General features: G+C 34.1%; 1 protein-coding gene and 1 pseudogene across 1 annotated transcript; one reads left to right on the top strand and one right to left on the bottom strand.

Moving 5' to 3' along the window:
• Window positions 1-825: 825 nt before the first annotated feature.
• On the bottom strand, window positions 826-9,150 carry LOC123197507 (annotated as a pseudogene).
• A 687-nt stretch (window positions 9,151-9,837) lies between these two features.
• LOC123197726 (kanadaptin-like) lies at window positions 9,838-18,687 on the top strand. Its single transcript, XM_044612072.1, has 12 exons — window positions 9,838-10,316; window positions 10,999-11,084; window positions 11,225-11,304; window positions 11,866-11,921; window positions 13,297-13,345; window positions 14,283-14,429; window positions 14,678-14,773; window positions 15,873-15,986; window positions 16,141-16,271; window positions 16,528-16,772; window positions 17,299-18,126; window positions 18,223-18,687. The coding sequence occupies exons 1-12, from the start codon at window positions 10,006-10,008 to the stop codon at window positions 18,270-18,272; spliced, it is 2,193 nt and encodes a 730-aa protein (XP_044468007.1). The 5' UTR covers window positions 9,838-10,005; the 3' UTR covers window positions 18,273-18,687.
• Window positions 18,688-18,758: the final 71 nt, after the last annotated feature.

The raw sequence follows: 18,758 nt of genomic DNA, 5'->3' as shown, positions 1-18,758 counted from the left end.
GTTACACAAGGGTATATAGCTAGTTGGCAACCATCTCAAAAACCATGAGATGGCCTTACACTTCCCACCTGACAGATAATTGAGATTCTTGTTACCAATGAGATTTTTTAACACACCCTACCCATATGCGCAAAATAAAGAGTTTCCATCCTACTGCCATTAAGCTGGTATGAATTGGAACAGTCCCCAGACCTCTCACTCCACAATACGAGGTAATGGGATTGATAACAATTTGTTTCATTCCCTCACTAGTTATATTATTTTATTCAACAATGGAAGAGTTATGTGAATTCTGAAAGATTGATGACAACAGAAAGACAAGTACATTTTGCATATATGCACAGGGCTATTCAGCAGTTCTTTTATTTGATTATAGATTCATTACTTTTCTTAATCTTCTTTTTTTAAATTTCAAATTTAAAACAAGAACCCCCCAGTCTCAATGTGAGTGGCATTTGACCCCAAAACCTCTTATACAAGCCCAAAAGATCTAGCTAGCTAAACTGACAATGCAGATGCATTACCATCTAGATTAATTTTGGACAATTGAATCAATTGATGCATTGCAATCTTGGTTAATTTGGAGAATGAATGCATTGAAAGCACAAGTTCTTCAGCAGAAAAGCATTTCAAATCCATGTGAACCAGAGAAATCATGTAAAGCATACAAATAATCCCTTCATCCTTGTCTTTCATTTTCACAATTCAGAAGAGGGGCTCATTAAGACATTATTATACAATGAGGTTGAATTATATATCAAATCATGAAAAACCAGAAGATTTCTTTTTAATATTCACTTACAATGTGTGCTTCCGAACCAGACTTCAAAGAGGGAAAATAAGATGGTAAAGATCTTTGGTTGCCGCAATGCTACCAGCATCTCTAGTATCTGGGGGACATGAGCATACAAACATCGCATACATCAGCCACTGATCCAGTTTGTTGTCTACATCTTGTGAAGTATGAGCCTTTCCTCCTAACTCAATAGGTGTAATATGAGCAAGACGATGCACAACCTCTTGCCTGCAAATTAAGATCAAATTAATATGAGTTTCATAGACTATTTAATTATGGAATTGATTAACACAGAAATTTGATCAGAAACTGCAAAGCACGTTAGCAGAGGCAGGAAGAAAATACCATCAACATACACAGGAGAACAAGTTTCAACACAACTAGTCAACCAATTATTTCCCAACAGATTCTACCTTTCATCCTAAATTATGAGTAAACTCAGCTATGTATAATAAGAAAGATAATATGCAACACAACAAAAGTTTTTCAAGTAACACAACTTATTTTGGTTCATTATATAAAGAAAGTTTACTTACTTTGCTTCCTGAACAGATCTTGGGCAAAGCTCAGCCGCATGTTTGATGAGATCACTAAGACACCGAGCCCACCTATTCTTATCAGGACTCTCAAAAATTATAGATTGAAGGGTCACATCAGGAGGAATTGCATCAGATCTCGTCTCAAATCAAATGGACGACCAGAATCCAAGTAGCAGCTCTGAACAATGTCATCCTAAAATTTTAAGATATTTATCAGGTAAATGGTTACAAGATTGCTGAAACAAAATAAAACAAAATACAACAGCAAGCCTAGTATATCTCACCGCATGTTCTTCCAGACATCTATAATATATATGGGTTCTGGTTCATATCTCATACTATGATCAGGCTGCTCTTGTGTGAGATCTGAGTATCTCAATTCTACACACTGTAACTCCAATGCTGTATGGCGAATCTGGCTGTCCACAGAGCTAAGGAATATTAGACCAACTGCATCTATCTCCGATGCACGAAACTCAACAATCTCTCCTGGTTGGTTGACGAAGGCTTTCTTAAATCCCTCCTTTTTAGGCCCAACACGCTTGGCATCTTCAGTACTATATTCTACTATATCTTCAACCAGACAAGCTCTCCAAAAACGCATGAGTTCTAACAAGCGACCCAATGATGTTTGAATGAGGAGAGGATATTCATCAGGAAGCCGTAGGATAAAGTTGGCCATCCCTCTCATAACTGCAAAGCGACGATGAGGAAGGTATCTTACAATCCGGTTCAGCACCTGCACTGCTTCCTCGCGAACACCAGGATCAATACTTATGCCATGTTGAGGTATTATTTCAGTTATTTTATCACTTCGGCCAACTTCTTCTATCAGGTATGGTATACACTTCAGCACTGACCGGAAGAGATGTCCTTGAGATTTTTCCTTGGTTACAGCATCTGAAAAGGCATAAAATTCATTAGGTATGTACCCTTGCAGCAAAATAGCATAAATTTTCATTCGGTATAAACAGAGAGCAATCCAGTAAATTGCATAAACCAAGGTTTCCTTCATCCTTTTCAACTGCAAGTAACCATATGCCCTAGGCTATATAAATCGAGTTTTACTACAAAGATGAAAAATAGGTCCAAGTCTCACAGTAAATACATATGCCCTGGAAAAAAGAATCATATGATATTTTTTTTAATTAAATTTAAAACCATTTTGCTTGTAAGAGCTAACAAGCAATTTAAGGACCAACTCACCCTGACCGACATCAGTTAGCTCAATTTTTCTAATTGTCTTAAAGCCTCATATTGAGCAAAGGCTCAGCCAACTGCAAACCCATAAACATTAAAACAAAGAAAAAAAACAAGAAATTACTAGGGGGCGTAGGCTCGTATAATTTTTCAGATTTGATTAAAATTACGGATTGAGAAATTAAAACTGATATCCCTCAAATTTTGTCCTTTTTTCTCCACTTCTATAACTTTCTCATAAATTTTCTCTTCTGTGATCTTCATCACCTATACAGAATCTTGAAGAGACTAGACACTTGTCATCATTGATTATAAACATCAGCCTTCCCCTCCCCCCCCCAACAACCAAGTTTACCAAGTTTATACGTTTCTTCCCAAATTCCTCTTAAGTTCTCCATCTTCTTTCTCCTTACTCATCTCTATTTCTACCCCTCTAAATTAAAACCTTGCCTTTCCTACATCAATTGGATTACTTGAAACAATTACTCATTTAACCAAATTATGTCTGTGACCAAAGAGAACTATGCATTAATATCAATCTATGCTATCAAACAAAAATCGATTTCATAATTTATGGTCTCCCTTTTGTTGACTTAGACGTAAGCAGCTCTCAAAAAATGCCATTTGCATATGCAAATTCCAAAACAAAATATTACCTGTGGTAGTCCTTGAAGAAGTTAGAAGAGCCTGACTATAGGTCCTGTGACAAGATCTTAAAATTGACTCAATAGCAGCCTTCACTTTTGGTATGTAGTGCCCAATATCATGAACTGCTTATCCAACAACAATAAATGATGTTATGGTTACCAAATTAGAGCCACATATCAACAGTTTGGAATAATGAAGAGTTGATAATTACATTTAAATATTTCCAAGCCTACATGCTGGCTTGAAGGAGACATGACAATGGCAAGTAAAGCACGAAGACCAATAACTTTTGCTTCACTTAAATTATCCTGCTTCAGTAATTCTAATATCATATGATTCATGGCAAAATCGAGGTTATGTTCTGCTATGGTAACACAAAATTCTACTAGCTTATCGTGTTGGACATCCTGAGTAAGCATTCCTTTCCTTAAAACAGTTAGAAGTTGAGAGGTCACACTGTCTAAATAGTCCCATATACGATTAGGGGCTGATTAGTTGCATGAACACACAAGTAAAATCTCAAAAGTCGATGAAGACAGTCCAAGGCCATAAACCGATGGTTTTTGTCCTGCACAATAAATCAAACAAAGTCACTTAGCACCACAAATAAAACAGTATATAAACGTAGATCAAACCTCCAAAACAATCCACTTCGAATGTTAGAGAAAACAATCCATAGACAAAAAAAAAAAAAAATTGTGCTAGGCTAAACTTTATATGCATAAACTCACTCTTAGATACTTGTAGAGTTGCTCCATGTGTGGACTCAAGTTGTTGTGGAATACTTGAGGATCACCAAGACAGAGAAGAAGAGTCACCAAAGGGTAGCCAACCTAATAGAAGGAAAATTTCAGTAATAAATAAATATGAGCAAGTATAAAGTGCAGATGGTAGTTCATCCAGAGGCTTGTAGCGAAACAGAAAATTCAGCTGTAATATAAAACTAACAAGCTTGTAACTAGGAAGTATCCACGCTTTTCATGGTAAAGACTAGAAATAGAATTTGCAGAATTTTCATGGTAAAAAATGGAAATAGTATTATTAATAACTTTTCAGATTACAGAACAACAAATTCAAAAGAAAAAGAAAGAGATAATCTGATCCCACTTACTGATACATGTTTACTCTGTTTGTCCATCCAATACATGAGTTGCCCTCTAATTCTCCCAACAGCTTCATACCATAGAGTAAGTGCAGGCTCTACACCTGAAGGAGGCCACTGGCTTTTTCCACAGTCTGCAAGCGGTGCTAGGATGTTTGACAGCATATTGCATAGTGCATGGTGAAGCTCACTTTTGCGCTTATGTGCAGTACGGTTAAGAGGGTTTGCTTTTGCCACAAACGATGCTGATGCATTGAGTCCACCCTCAGTCAAAACCTGGTTAATATAGTTATTGTCATATTGCAGTATTCATTGCAGTATGCTCCAGAGAAAATGTAATTATACACATACCCCAAGCTTTAGGTAGCGCATCCCATTAATGATACTAAGAGTCTCACTTCGGGCAACACTAGCATCAGGTCTCCGACTATTGAGTTCCATAAAGAAGCGCTCAGTTACAGAACTAAACCTGCAAAAGAAAAACAAAAAACAATAGAAGTTAGACAAGTTTTACTCTAGTTAGCACAGCAAATTAATGTGACCTCCAGCATCAAACTTTCTGTCATAACTTGAGAATATGTTTCGGTCAACCAGTTAAAGCGTGAAGGAGATTACATTTTTAGGAAAATAATTATTATTAATCAATATCATCAACACTTCTTAAGCTGTCAAATTCGATTCCTGTTTTAGCATAACAAGGACTTCACTGAAAATGAAAAAAATAAATAAATATAGAGAGAAAGGATAGAAAAATCAAGTCAGTAAAAGTTAATGTCGCTATCAATAAGGCAGCATACCCTGAAAGCACAATTATGAAGCTAGCATGATGTTAGACCACTACTCAAGCAAGTTTACAAAAGGAGAATTAAAAGAGTCAAAGACAGATATTCAGGCAATGAATTCGCTTCCGTAATTTCGGATAGAATAACTGAAGAATTTAAACAAAATAGCAAGACAAAGGCATCAATCCAGACATACAAATACGCTCCAATAAGGGCAAAACTGACAAACTGTGATTAAGGATAATGGAGGGAAAAATGGAAACTGAAATTGAGAGAGGACTATAGAAAGAGAGGAGAATAGGAGGTGAATACAAGGAAATATTCAGGGAAATCACTCAAGGGGTTTTGACCTAGGGGAGGATTGGCATATTTTTTATCTATCTTACAATAAGACAGAATATTGGTGTGTTGAAAGCAACAAAACAGTTTGATCTTGTCAAATTGTTTGTGTTAGATTGAATGAATCTGAATGGTCAGAGGAGCTCTCTAACGCATGACAATGGATCTCATAGGGGAAAAACTTCCGATTAAATAACACCCAAAAAGAATGCTGATAACTCTCGATCCACAGAGTGATATTTTATTACTATTATTCTCTTGCTTGTTAAGTTTAAGATAAGAAAGCTTCACTCATATTTATACCATACGTACATATGCAGTTCAACAAAACCACACACATACAGAGGCAACCTAAGCAGTACTAAAGATAAATGATGCCTTTGAATGTTAAACAGTTTTCAAAAATGTTAATCACCATCAATTTCAATCATCATTTGGCGATAAACTAGTTACCTGATTCGTGATAAGGCACCCAAGAGTTGAGCAACTAAGTCCAGGAGAAGGCCTCGTAAATCAACCAATGAGGGATATTCAACCTGGCTTACAACACTGCACTGACAATATATTAAGCAAATGCCAAAAAAATAGTGTCTAACCTCAGTCATGTTATAGGAATAATTCAAACTAAACACAAAACAAATCAACATTAAATAGCATTCTAAACAGCTATCAACCCCATAGGCTTAATCTTACATCGGTGGTTAACTAAAAATTCTTAACTAGAACAACATCAGGTATTCTTCTCACTAGTATATTTTTTCCATAGAGAAGAAAATAACAATAACATCAATGACAAGTGCAATATTCCACAGAATAAAGCCTCTAATGGGGAAGTATGCAAAATAACTGTTGCATGAAAACTATGGAAAAGCATCCATGGGATGGTCATCATCCAAGTGTAAAAAGAGTATGAGTGCTTCCATAAATCTCATGCTGAGGTGAAAATGAAAAGTGAGACCAAAAATTTGTTTGGTAAATATAGCTCACATAACCTCAATCAAACAAGAGATTTACCCAACAACAAATTTATATAATATGCAGTTCTAAATTTTTCTTTAAAGTTTGTGAATCCGTATATTGCAGTCTTACCGGTCAGCATTTATTAGCCAGTCAAAAACAAAATTTTCAAGCCCAGACCAAAGCTTCTCTGCCATGAAAACAAGCAACTTCATTTTAGAATAATAAGCACAGATGAAGATAATAACTATGGGTATGCAATGAGCAAACCTGTGAGTCCTTCTTGGGGGCAGCACTCCACAAAGCGAATACATGCTGAGCAAAATATGCACTCCACAGCAAGCTGAACCCCATACAAATATATTATTGAACTTGTGATCAATTAATTCCATTTCTCTGACAAGCTATGCATAGCAGTGTCTCATAAAGATAAGACATATGGTTCATAAGTCAAATTCCTATCACATTTTTATCAGGTAAGAAAAAAAAGAACCAAACCTACTTTAGAATCCATATGAGAAAAAACCACACAGTATGATTTAAATTTCTATAAATTAAGTCAAGCCCGCATCAGAATTTGCATTCAGAAACACATAAACAATAATTGAGCCATGAGACAGTATAGTAAATAGAAAACAGTAAAAAACATACCAACAGGTAGCTTTAGTTGGTGGGAAAGCTTTAAAATATGACATATCAATAGTGAGGTAGAAAGAGCCAATCGCAGTGGACAATAATTTAGGAATGAGTAAAAGATAGAATTTGAATTTATAAGGTAGAGACATGTAAATTAAATAATTTTTTTTACCTTTACTGGATATTTTAAGGGAAATAAGCTTTATCTCCATATATGCAGATAGATCTCCATAACTTGGGATGGGATTAATAAGGAAATTATATAAAAAACATCAACACGTAATAAAGTAAGCAAAAGAAAATATCTCAATAATCTATTTTAAGATGCCTAAAAAATTTTTTTCAAAAGAACAAAAAATGTCTAAAACAAATTAAACTAATTGTTAAGAATTTAATAATTAATCTAATTCAGGCCAGCTCAGACTTGGACATGTAAATTTAGTTCAGGCAAAACAGAGCTTGGATCACGGGTATGATCACAACAAACTCAAGGTAACATCAACCCTACTTACCCTTGACTGAATCCGTACACTAAATGCAAAAAACCAGTATCAAGTAGATATATTATACTAGTAAAAAAGATATACTAAAATATTCCTCAATGGTTCAAATGTAGATATTCACTCATAAAGGAAACAAGGCCCGCTTATTATTTGATCGGATCTAACTTTTATCCCATTGATTATGTACAGTAATCCCATTGCTAAATACCAACTCAAAAAGATTTATCTCATGAGTAAGGTAGTCTGTCTTTAACAATCAACACCAATTTGATTTCTAGCTTCAAACTAAACTTGAGTGTATGTATAGTACTAAGAGCAGTATCCACAACATGCATTACATATAATAAAACATAGCTGAGTTTCATGGTATTGAGATTTGCAAGCTACTAAAAAAAATACAAACCTTCCTTTGGAATGTTGACGCATCGTTTGCACCTTTTGGAGATTCGCTGCAACAAATATCCCCAAAGAGAATAAAGATTTAAAAAAGAAATGAACTAGTGATTAGGACATGAGTACCACTCAAGAACAAAATGCTTTGATATCATAGTGATGTTTTTATATTACAACTAATAATGGAAGAACAATATCCCCTAAATTTAACAATTAATATTTAGAAGTCAAAATGTTGATTCAAATAATACAGCTACAATATATTTCATACTAGACACAATCAATTTACTTAGCATAATAACTAGACCAGTGATACAAAAACCATTTCTATTGACGCAACAAAGGAAGCTTGATGGAAAGAGGAAAAATCTATGCTCAGAGACTGATATCCCCAAAAGAAAGTTAAACAAAAATAAAAGCTCAGAAGTTCATTGGGGGACAGAATACGCACGTTTCTCTCCACCTAAGTAGAGCTTCCAAAAGAGGGATGGGTGTATGCCGTGCAATCATAGCTAGAGAATCCAATACTTGCTCATAGGCCGGGTCTGACGGACGTAGATATTGTCCATCCTGCAAATTCCCCATGAAAAGAAAAGCTAATTACAAAACATAAGATATGAACCTTTACTGGAAATGCCAGCATGACAAGAAAAAAAAAAAACACCAAAATCTTATGAAATCTTATAAGGTTGATGCCAATGACAAATTACCTATTTATACCATTTATTGATCCATTGTTATTAAATCACATCATTAAAAGATAAAATGAAGACAAAGGCTTCAAGATTTCACAAGTAATCTTACAGAAACCATGACATTCGATTATGCATATTCAAGCGCTCCACAGTATCAATCAAATGAAAAACCGACAAAATCAAACCGAAGACGGACCTGAGCTTGAGCGGTTTCGATACGACGTCGTGCAAGCGGGAGGAACCGCTGCAACAATGCTTCTACAATCAACTTGGCAGCGCTGCCTGCCTTCATCTTCTAGATTTAACTTCACACTTAATTACGAAAGAAAAAAATACTAAACCAAATTAGGGATCCTGAAATTTAGATGAGAAAATGATTAAAGAAACGAAATTACAAGTACCTGAAAGTAGTGATGCCGGTCAAAACGACGTCGAATTTGGTGTCATTGTTCAGGATCTAACATGAAGCCCCGACAACACTGTGTCTGTGTGTTTTTTTCTCCATTGAACGAAGAGCATGCTGTGTAATAACGCTAATATTGTAGTCTGGAACGTAGGCAGAAATTAATCAATAAATCCCATTAATGTGGAAAAGGATTTTATTTTATTTTATTTTATATCTGTCTTAAATTTTTATTTTAAAGATCCAATAACATTATAATCATTAATTCCTAAATCCAAAATTGAAATTAATTTTGTAAATTCTTTAATTTTTCATAATTTATATTATTTTTAATTAAAAATAATAAAAATTTACAAATATAAGTAAATATATCAATGCCATATAATTATATATTAGGGTGAATTTAATTTTTAAAAATATTAATAAATTTTTTCAAAAGAAATTTTTAGTAATTTAACAAAATTAAAGAGTGATTATAATATTTTTAGATATTTTGATAATTTTAAAAATAATAATTATATCTAAAATAATTGAATAATATACAACAAAGTAAAGATATAAATATTATATTATAAATTATTAAAATTATAATTATATTTTTAAAATATATAAAACTAAATTTGATAATTTATTATTAAAAAATCCTCTAAAATATATTTATTATTATAATATTTTAAATTTTAATAATAAAATAATAGTTAATATAACTTTATTATAATATTTCGATGAAATAATATAAATATTCTTTTACATTAAAATTAATTGTTGCTTCAATGAAAATGGTTTTTCAACTTAAAAGGTGTAATAGGATATTCTATCAAACCTTGTGTGGAAAAATATTTCACCAACTTTTTCAATCCCATTTTACGTACGTGGCCAGCCCCTTCAATATCAGACCCGACCCGCCGGATCGCCGCCTCTGTAAAATTGCTATCACCATCAGCCATAAGTAAATTTGCTAGCACTGTATCACCTCTCTATCGCAAAATTCTTCGTTCAATTTTTTGATACAATGACGGCAACCACCATGCCTCCTCCACCGTCCAAACCCGCCGCCGAAGAACCCGGCACCTCGTCAACATCAACATCAACAACGACGACGACGACAACGATAGCCCCTATGGCCCCACCCCCTCCCAAGAACCCTAACCCTGAAGCGAGTTCTGAAAACCCCTCAGTGGATACTAAAGAACAAGACAAATCAAATTCCGTTACTCAGCATGGCTCCGTGCCCTACAAGATTCCTGAATGGAGTGGACCTCCCTGTCATAATTTCTACTTCGAGGTCCTCAAGGATGGCTTCATTGTTGATCAATTCGACGTGTAAGTTTATTTTCTTTTATTAAACTAATGAAACGATGATTCTTTATCTACTGGCCGTGAATAGTTATGTAGCTCGTTCTTGTTACTTATTGGATGTTGAATGTTATAATACGAATTAGACAATATCAATTTAACATTTTTGTCCTAAAACTGTTGAGTTTAGTCACAATGTTGAAGTGAAGAAATATGAAGCTGTGTGTTCGAATAATTTGATGCACAGCATTGCGAATCAATTGAACTAAGTGAAGAAAGAATGAGGGAAGAATTCCAGAAAAGGTAGAACAGAGAAACAGGGGGAAAAATTCTTTAGGCGCCAAAACTCACTTTCATTCATTTCCTCTCCATTTTATTTACAATGCAAAATCATGAAACGGTGTCGCACATGTCTCCAGCTATTACATTCAAAATTACATCCAAAGAAAACAACAATATATCCTGTAACTCTCAACAATCTCAAACGACGATGCCGTATTATTTAAGTAACTCTGCTCCTTTATTCCTACAGCTAACGGCCTTCTGTGCCAACTCCACTTCCTCTCTTCATCTATCATCTGCTGCAATTCTGTTCCAGCTTGTTGTTCAAACTGCATCATAATTCTTGTTCCCATTAACATTGCCAGCATTTGCGTTAAAAATTGCAGTTTCCTTGATTGTTGATGTGTATGATGTTATTAATATTCAGGTGCAAGAAGGGGGCTTACATGTTTGGACGTGTGGACCTCTGTGATTTTGTTCTTGAGCACCCTACCATTTCTCGCTTTCATGCAGGTAGATATTTTTTACTCTGATTTTCTTCTTTGCTACGCATCATTTCAGGCTTTCTTACCCAATAATATATTTCTAAGCTGGCTTCCTTTGGTTAATTATACTGTTCTTCTAACTTAGTCTCTTGTTCCTAAATTTATCAGTTATTCAGTTTAAGAGAAGTGGAGAGGCATATCTGTATGATGTTGGCAGTACTCATGGTACTTTTATTAACAAGTATCAGGTATCGAAATGCCATTTGTTTTTACTTATTGTTTTGTTTATAGATTTTGTCTAATTGTATTGCTTTTTTCAAATGGTTAGAGATAGGCAAATCTTTCTACTTTTTAATTGAATGTTTAATTCAATTTTCTCAGTTGGTTGCAATGCAATTATTTTTCAGTTACCCACTCCAAGTTGTGTGTGAAAAACATACCATAGGAATTGAAAAGAAATTTTAACGTTGCCTTGCCCTTATAATTTTACTTTAGTGATTTGAATTAGAATTTTCAAACCATGGCAACTACATAACTCTTTTGAGATTTCACAAATTTTAGCATTCTGTTATTTCACATTGAAATATATGCACACAAATTGTATCAGAATGATATCTTACCCTTTTTATCAAGTTCATGTTTGTTTGATACTATCTTAGTCTGTCTAAATAGTCTTTCGTGTGAAACTCATTTATGCCTTTTTCTAATAGGAATGCTGGTCAACTTGTAATACTTTTTCTTTGTTTTTAACAAGTGTTATACAATAATCCTGTTTTTTTTCATGTCCTTTAATTTTCCAACATTCACAGGTGCAGAAAATGGTTTATGTGGACCTACGTGTTGGTGATGTCATTCGTTTTGGCCAGTGAGTGAAATCTAACATGACTACAATGACTTTGTGATATCATTCCTTCTCTATGTTTTTAGATGCTCCTTATTCAGATTTTGTGTTGCAGTTGATTAGTGTGATTTTCAGACGCCAGGTATCTAAATATTATAGTAGATTATGCTTTATCTGTTAGGAATTCTGACATGTTTTGTGGGTACTAGTCCCACTAAGTAGTATCTTGATGAATCTATGGTGGTTTGCAAAGTAGCACGGAAACTTATAATGGGGTGTGTTTCCACGTTTTGGAAACGTTTCTGTTTTCAAAACTTTCTGAAACTTGTAAAAAACGTTTCGGGTCATTTCAAAATTTTTGAAAAATTTTGAAACACATTTCTTTTAGAAGAAAAATTGTGAAATCGATTAAACATATATCTTTTGTATTTTCAAAACGAAAATGTCTTTAAATCTCATATTGAATTCATCTCCTCTCTATTCTTCAATGTGTTACTCATCTATTCCCCAACATATCATATAGATTGCTGTATATTGTTGTTTTTTTCTTAAATATTTATGTGTGTTTGCTCAAGAACAATTTACAATAGGTTCTATAATTTTATTTTATAGTATTATTTTTCTTCATTTTTTTTTTATTATTTATTTTTATATTATACAAGTTTATATATCTTTATTATAAAAAATTTAGTATTTATAAAAAAATCCTTATATTTTTCATGTTTATAAGTTTTCCCACGTTTCGTTTCTTATATTTAAAAAAAAAAACGTTTCTACATTTCCGTTTCCGCGTTTTTCTCCGTTTCCGTTTCCGTTTCTGTGCTACATGGGTGGTTTGACTATGGCAATAGTGTTGCCGTTATACTTGTGAAGCTAGTAGCTTCCTTACAAGCTCCTTAGAAGCAGCTACTTGCAAACAGGTCATAAAGAATTCTATAATAACATCTTAAAACAGCTTAAACTTCAAATGTGAATTTGATTCTGCATCAAGTTACGATTGAGAGCCAATTGCACTGATTTTCTATCAAAAACTATTTGGGTGATCTATAACGCTGAAACAGGACTTGGAAATTTTGACAAGCCTTGTTTTTTTCCCTAACATTATTTGTCTGCAAAGTTGACCATTTAGCAGTTTCAATTTCCCCTTTGTGAATGGTGTTATTTTATCTATTCTTTGTTATCACTACATTAGACTTGTGGTAATTGTCCAGCTTAGATGCATTGTTGTCATGCTGTGTGATGTCAACATATTTTACTACTCGACTAGGCTATCTGTTGTATGTTAAATATTTTGAAATGGAAAAAATTGTGGATATAACCAGTAAATGCTCATGATTTTCCTAATTACATGATTAACAAGTGTAGATGTTTTTTAATGTTTATGATTATTCTTTCACAGGTCATCTCGATTATACATTTTTCAGGGACCATCTGACTTGATGCCACCAGTAAGGCTTCTTTGACGATATATGTTTTATCATTATTTGTCAGTTTGACATGATATAAGATCCTGTTACAGATTTTACTTAACAATTGTGAAATTACTTGGTTCTGGAGTTTATTGTTTCATTTATTTTCAGTTACCTAATCTTGAGCATTTACAATTCTCCTCCTTGAATTAGAGTTCTGCATTTCCTCCTTTTCTTCTATGTATAAATGACTCAATTATATATGTGTGTGTGTGTTTTTAGTTATTTGGCAGTTGAATATGATATAATTTCCTGTTACAGATTTTACTTGTCAATTGTGAAATTACTTGGCTCTGGAGTTTATTTTTCATTTATTTTCAAGTACCCCATTTTGAGAATTTGCAAACTGCCCTCCTTATATTAGAGTTCTACATTCATTCCTTTTCTTCTAAGTATTAATCACTCGGTCGTGTGTGTGTGTGTGAGAGAGAGAGAGAGATCAATGGCACCATACTTTTTCCACAAATTGTGACACAGTTCTACTGTTTTAAGCTAGTTGACCAAGGCATATTTTGCAAATAAGATGGAATTTAACATACATAATTAATGCACCTGAAAAATTTTATATATTACACGCATTCTCAACCATTGGAAGTATCTTGATCTCATGGTCTACAACTTGTGTTATAATTTACATAAAGGATGTGATATCATTGATCCTAGACCATATACAGAGAAAGAATTTGATCATTAGATGTTTTGAGCTGTTCTATCAACATTGTATAGATCTTCTTGTGATCCTTTAGATGGATCTTAACTTTTGTGGATAGAATATGTTGGTGTTACTTTTGGCTGAGGTTACTGATAAATTTCTGTGTTTGTGATCTCATAATAATAATAAATTAAAAAAAAAATTCATGCTTAAACTTGCATGTATTTTGATTGCTATATTGTATTACCTGGTTTTCTGTTGTAGGAAAAGGACTTGAAAATAATTAGAGAATCTAAGATCCGACAAGAGTTGTTAGATCAAGAGAATTCACTTCAACGAGCAAGAGTGGATGCATCTCTTGCTGATGGTATTTCATGGGGCATGGGAGAAGATGCTGTTGAAGAAGCTGAGGTTTTTCTTTAATTTAATATAATTTTGGATGAGAATGCTTATCCATACATTCTAATAAATTTCAAATCTAAGTTTCCTGAAAAGTTTTAGACTGACTACAAATTCTAGTCTGAAGTTCAGAAACTTTTACATCGATTGCCCCTTATATTCTGTATATTACTGATTCACAGTTTGGATTCTTTTGATGTGAAATACAGAATGTGCTTTTATTGTCAGTCTTTCCTACTCATTTACCTTTGCATTTCCAGGATGATATTGATGAAGTAACTTGGCAAACTTATAAAGGACAGCTTACAGAGAAGCAGGAAAAAACCCGTGAGAAAGTAACAAAGAGGATTGGAAAGGCAAGTGATTATATCTTTATTATACTTCCTTTCTAGCAATAAAATGTCTAAAACAACTTCTGGCTGTAACTTTGGTGGCGTTGTTTCGATTTTTTTCCTTAAACATCAATGTTTTAGCCATTGTTCTTTTTTAAGTGAAGACTTGGATTGCCACACATTTAACTTTATCCTTTCCTCTAATATTTCTGTTATGCAAAGTGCTCAATTAGCAGCTGGTTACTTGAAATTAACCAGGACAATTGAGAGCTTCAATTGAAAAAGAAAAGAAAGTGGGGGAGTGGGGGGTTGCCAAGGTTGCATTTGATGAAGGTTTAAACCTCTAAATAAGGAGGGTATGGTACTCTTAATTTGAGTGATGGATAAGAGTTAAGAAACACTATAAAGATAAAAAAGCAAGTGAGAAGTAGGAAAGTTGTTCCTCATAGCCGGATCTTTCAAGAAACTACAATTCATAATACAATCTAAGTAGTGAGGAAGTAGTTGTTTGAACAATTTAAGACTTTTTAATTCCTAGGGGAATTTGGAGGTGTTTTTGCTTGCAATTTGGTTTTCTGCAAAATTAACTAGTGCTTGATATATTTCTTCTCATTCTTCTTTCTTTGCTTAACTTTCATTTCTGTCATGTTTTTCTCCTTGATAGTATTTATCATTATTGTGGTCCTATTATAAGGAAGAACATATATAGTTTTGAGCATTCCTCACATTTGTACAGAAATCCCACCCATGTTGTTGTGTTGCATGACTACCTTTTTGATAATAGTTGTATTCTACTGTTGAGTGATACAAACGATTATAGTTCAGTTTATTGTTGGGTTGCCAGTTGCCACTATCATTATAAGCTGGAAATGGCAGCATGGTTTTTCTCCTGTTATGCAATGCATACCAACCATGCCATATTTTATTGTGATTTGCAGTATCCGTTAGTTAGGATTTTATAATAGCTTTTGTTAATTAATCAAACTTATATCAGTACTTCATCAACAGCATAGTGAAATGCGGCTTAATAGCCATTAAACTTTGAACTTGTGGTTTTCTTGTGTTTTCTATTTCGGATTATTGCTCCTGCTTGTTTGCTTATGCACTGCATTTTTAACTACAGATAGCTCATATGAAGAGAGAAATAGATCAAATTCGTGCTAAAGATATTGCTCAAGGTGGGTTAACACAGGGCCAACAAACTCAGATTGCTAGGAATGAACAAAGAATAACACAGGTGGGGGTCTTTGTAAATGAATTGTTATCTGGCCCCAGTCATATTAAAAGTCTGGTTGTTTTTGGGGCCAGTTCTCTTTTTTTTTTTTTTTTTTCCTTTTTTCCTCTCTCCTATCTTCTTTCTTTTTTTCCTTTTGACATGAAAGTTTTTATAGCTCATGGAAGAACTTGAAAACTTGGAAGAGACATTAAACGATAGTATACGTGAAAGTATTGGTGCGCGATCTGGAAAGATATCTCGTGGCAAGAAAATGGGAGATGCAGAAGATGATGAAGAGTATTTGAGGTAATTTTTTATCAGAATTTTTTTCTCTTTGAGTGGCAAATTTCAATGATTTTAGCATGAATGAAAATGCGTACTGTGACTGCATCTCCTCACAAATTTCAATGAAAATGCATAGTGTGCTTAGTTATTAAATGAGAGGCTGAATTTTGGCTTTCTTAAAGTTGTGAAAGGATATAACTATGCTATTTCTTAGAGAGATCATGATTATTTGTGCTGAAGTAATACCACTCATTTTTTAATGCTTGTCATTGCCCAGTGATGATGATGATGAATTCTATGACCGGACAAAGAAGCGGGCGCCCATTCGGAAATCTGGTGAAAACCAATCAGTTGAAACTGCTGATACTCTTCTTGACAAGAGAGATGCAATCATGAAAGAAATGGAAGACAAGAAAGTGTTGCTTGAGAAAGAGAAGAACAAAATGGCATCAGAAACTTCAGTAGAAACTGAATCTGGAGATGCACTTGATGCCTTCATGTCTGGACTTTCATCTCAGCTAGGTGGGAATTTTACACCTGATAAAACCTCTAGACATATGGTTATGCTTGATTTTTAATAATTCATATATAAAATTTCATTCAGCATCTTGAATTTTTTGTCCCTTTATGGTTGCATAAGTTGTCTGTGCCTGTTATTATTTGAACACAATTGTTCTTGGGTAAGCGGATATGGCAGTAAGGGTATGTAGTATAATGAGATGTAATGTTATCATATAAGGTACCTTTCTTTTTGTAATTTGTTTATTCAAATATGCAGACTATAGTATTGGTAAGTTATCTATAATCATATAAAAGTGTGTCATGAGTTACCCACACTAATGATCCAAATTTCAAATTCTTTAATTTGCACCTGGTTGTCACCTCCTGTTCATAGACTAAATGCCAACTGTTGGTAATCCATTTTATGTTTTCATTTCAGTTTCTTTATGGATGGTGTATTTTTTTTCCCTTTTCAGTTTATGCTCAGCTAATTCTTTGTAAAAGAAACTTACTATATTGTTGCTGATTTTCCATATTTTGCCATCAGTGCTTGATGAAACAGTACAACTTCAGAAGGAAATATCAACTCTACAATCCGAACTGGATAGGATCTTCTACTTGTTGAAAATTGCTGATCCGGCTGGAGAAGCTGCTAAAAGAAGAGATTCAAAAGCACAGGAGCCAAAACCCCTCAAATCCGAACTGCCAGTTACTTCTGTCAAGAAGAAAGCTCCGGAGGAACCCAAGGAAAGTAGATCAGGAGAATCAGTAAATGTCTCCATGCAGAAAGAGACAACTCCAGTCACTCCTGTGGAATCAAACAAGAAGCTTGAAGTTGACAAGGTTGTCAGTGATACAAATGAGGAGAAAACTGGTGCTTATACTATTGCAAAGCCTCAATGGCTTGGGGCTATAGAGGACATGGAAACACAGGAAGCCCCAAAGGAAGAGGCTACTTTAAATATTGAAGAGCCTGATCAATTTGTAGGCTACAAGGACAGACAAAAAATGCTGAGCAAATCAGATGATGCTTTGCTGAAGGTGGACTCTAGGATTGAGTCCACTACCTCTGGTCTGATTCTAAGGAAAAAGCTCCCAGTTGAGCAGCCTGAAGGTATTGAAAATAAAGCTCTTGATCAGTCAACGACTTCTTCTGTTGGAACTGAACTGAAGGCTGAGGATGCTGTGGCACTTCTATTGAAACATAAAAGAGGGTATCATGGAGAAGATGATGAGGGAAATTACGAGAGTGGAGAAATGCCGGGTGAGAATCAACCGAGAAAAGATAAGAAAAAGCCTAAACGAGTGCTTGGGCCTGAGAAGCCTGCATTTCTCAATAGCAGTTCAGACTATGAATCATGGGTGCCTCCTGAAGGTAAATTCCTTCATTTCTGTATTTCATGTCTATATCAGCAAAATTGATTATTTGTTATTTTCTCATGATTTTATGATTTTCATGTTCATCATATAGGACAATCCGGAGATGGACGAACTGCACTTAATGAGCGATATGGGTACTGAATTGAGATGCTTGTAGTGCATGACTTCCGGTTTAATAAATTTCACTGAAGGGGCACCAAAAAACTTTACCGTGAGACAGTTGAGTCTAGGTCTATAAGATGCAACAACTGAAATTAAGTTGAAGAGGTATCATTAGTAATTTTTTGCTTCTAGGTGATACTCTGAAGATTATGCCATTAATGTCATTGATCAAGTTGAATTAGTAAAAATTTTGAGATCATGTATATTTTATTTTCTGTAACCCAAAATTGACTGATAGTTATGGGAAGTAATTGTAAAAAGCTTATGTACAAAACTTAGGTTCTACATTAAGGCAACTTGAGCCTAACAGTGTATGCTCAACCACGGATTGTAATTTTTTCTGTCGGTTTGGTAGGTTCTCTTCAATATTAAAGTGCACTAATGGTTCAGACAAGTTGTATATTTTATTTTTAGCTTCATTCTGTCTATGTATGCCAATGTTTTGTACTAGAAAACAACTTTTTA

This window comes from Mangifera indica, chromosome 15, assembly GCF_011075055.1.
Source record: "Mangifera indica cultivar Alphonso chromosome 15, CATAS_Mindica_2.1, whole genome shotgun sequence".
Lineage (NCBI taxonomy): Eukaryota > Viridiplantae > Streptophyta > Magnoliopsida > Sapindales > Anacardiaceae > Mangifera > Mangifera indica.
Note: the sequence above shows the minus strand (reverse complement) of the source record. Positions and strands in the feature narration are given on the sequence as shown.

What these genes read in the sequence shown, in the direction of transcription:
- LOC123197726 (XM_044612072.1), top strand. Translation starts at nt 10,006, where the DNA reads ATGACGGCAACCACCATGCCTCCTCCACCGTCCAAACCCGCCGCCGAA. An exon ending in CATCTGACTTGATGCCACCA is followed by an intron (nt 13,346 to 14,282) that starts GTAAGGCTTCTT and finishes TTTCTGTTGTAG; the next exon opens with GAAAAGGACTTGAAAATAAT. An exon ending in ATCATGGGTGCCTCCTGAAG is followed by an intron (nt 18,127 to 18,222) that starts GTAAATTCCTTC and finishes TTCATCATATAG; the next exon opens with GACAATCCGGAGATGGACGA.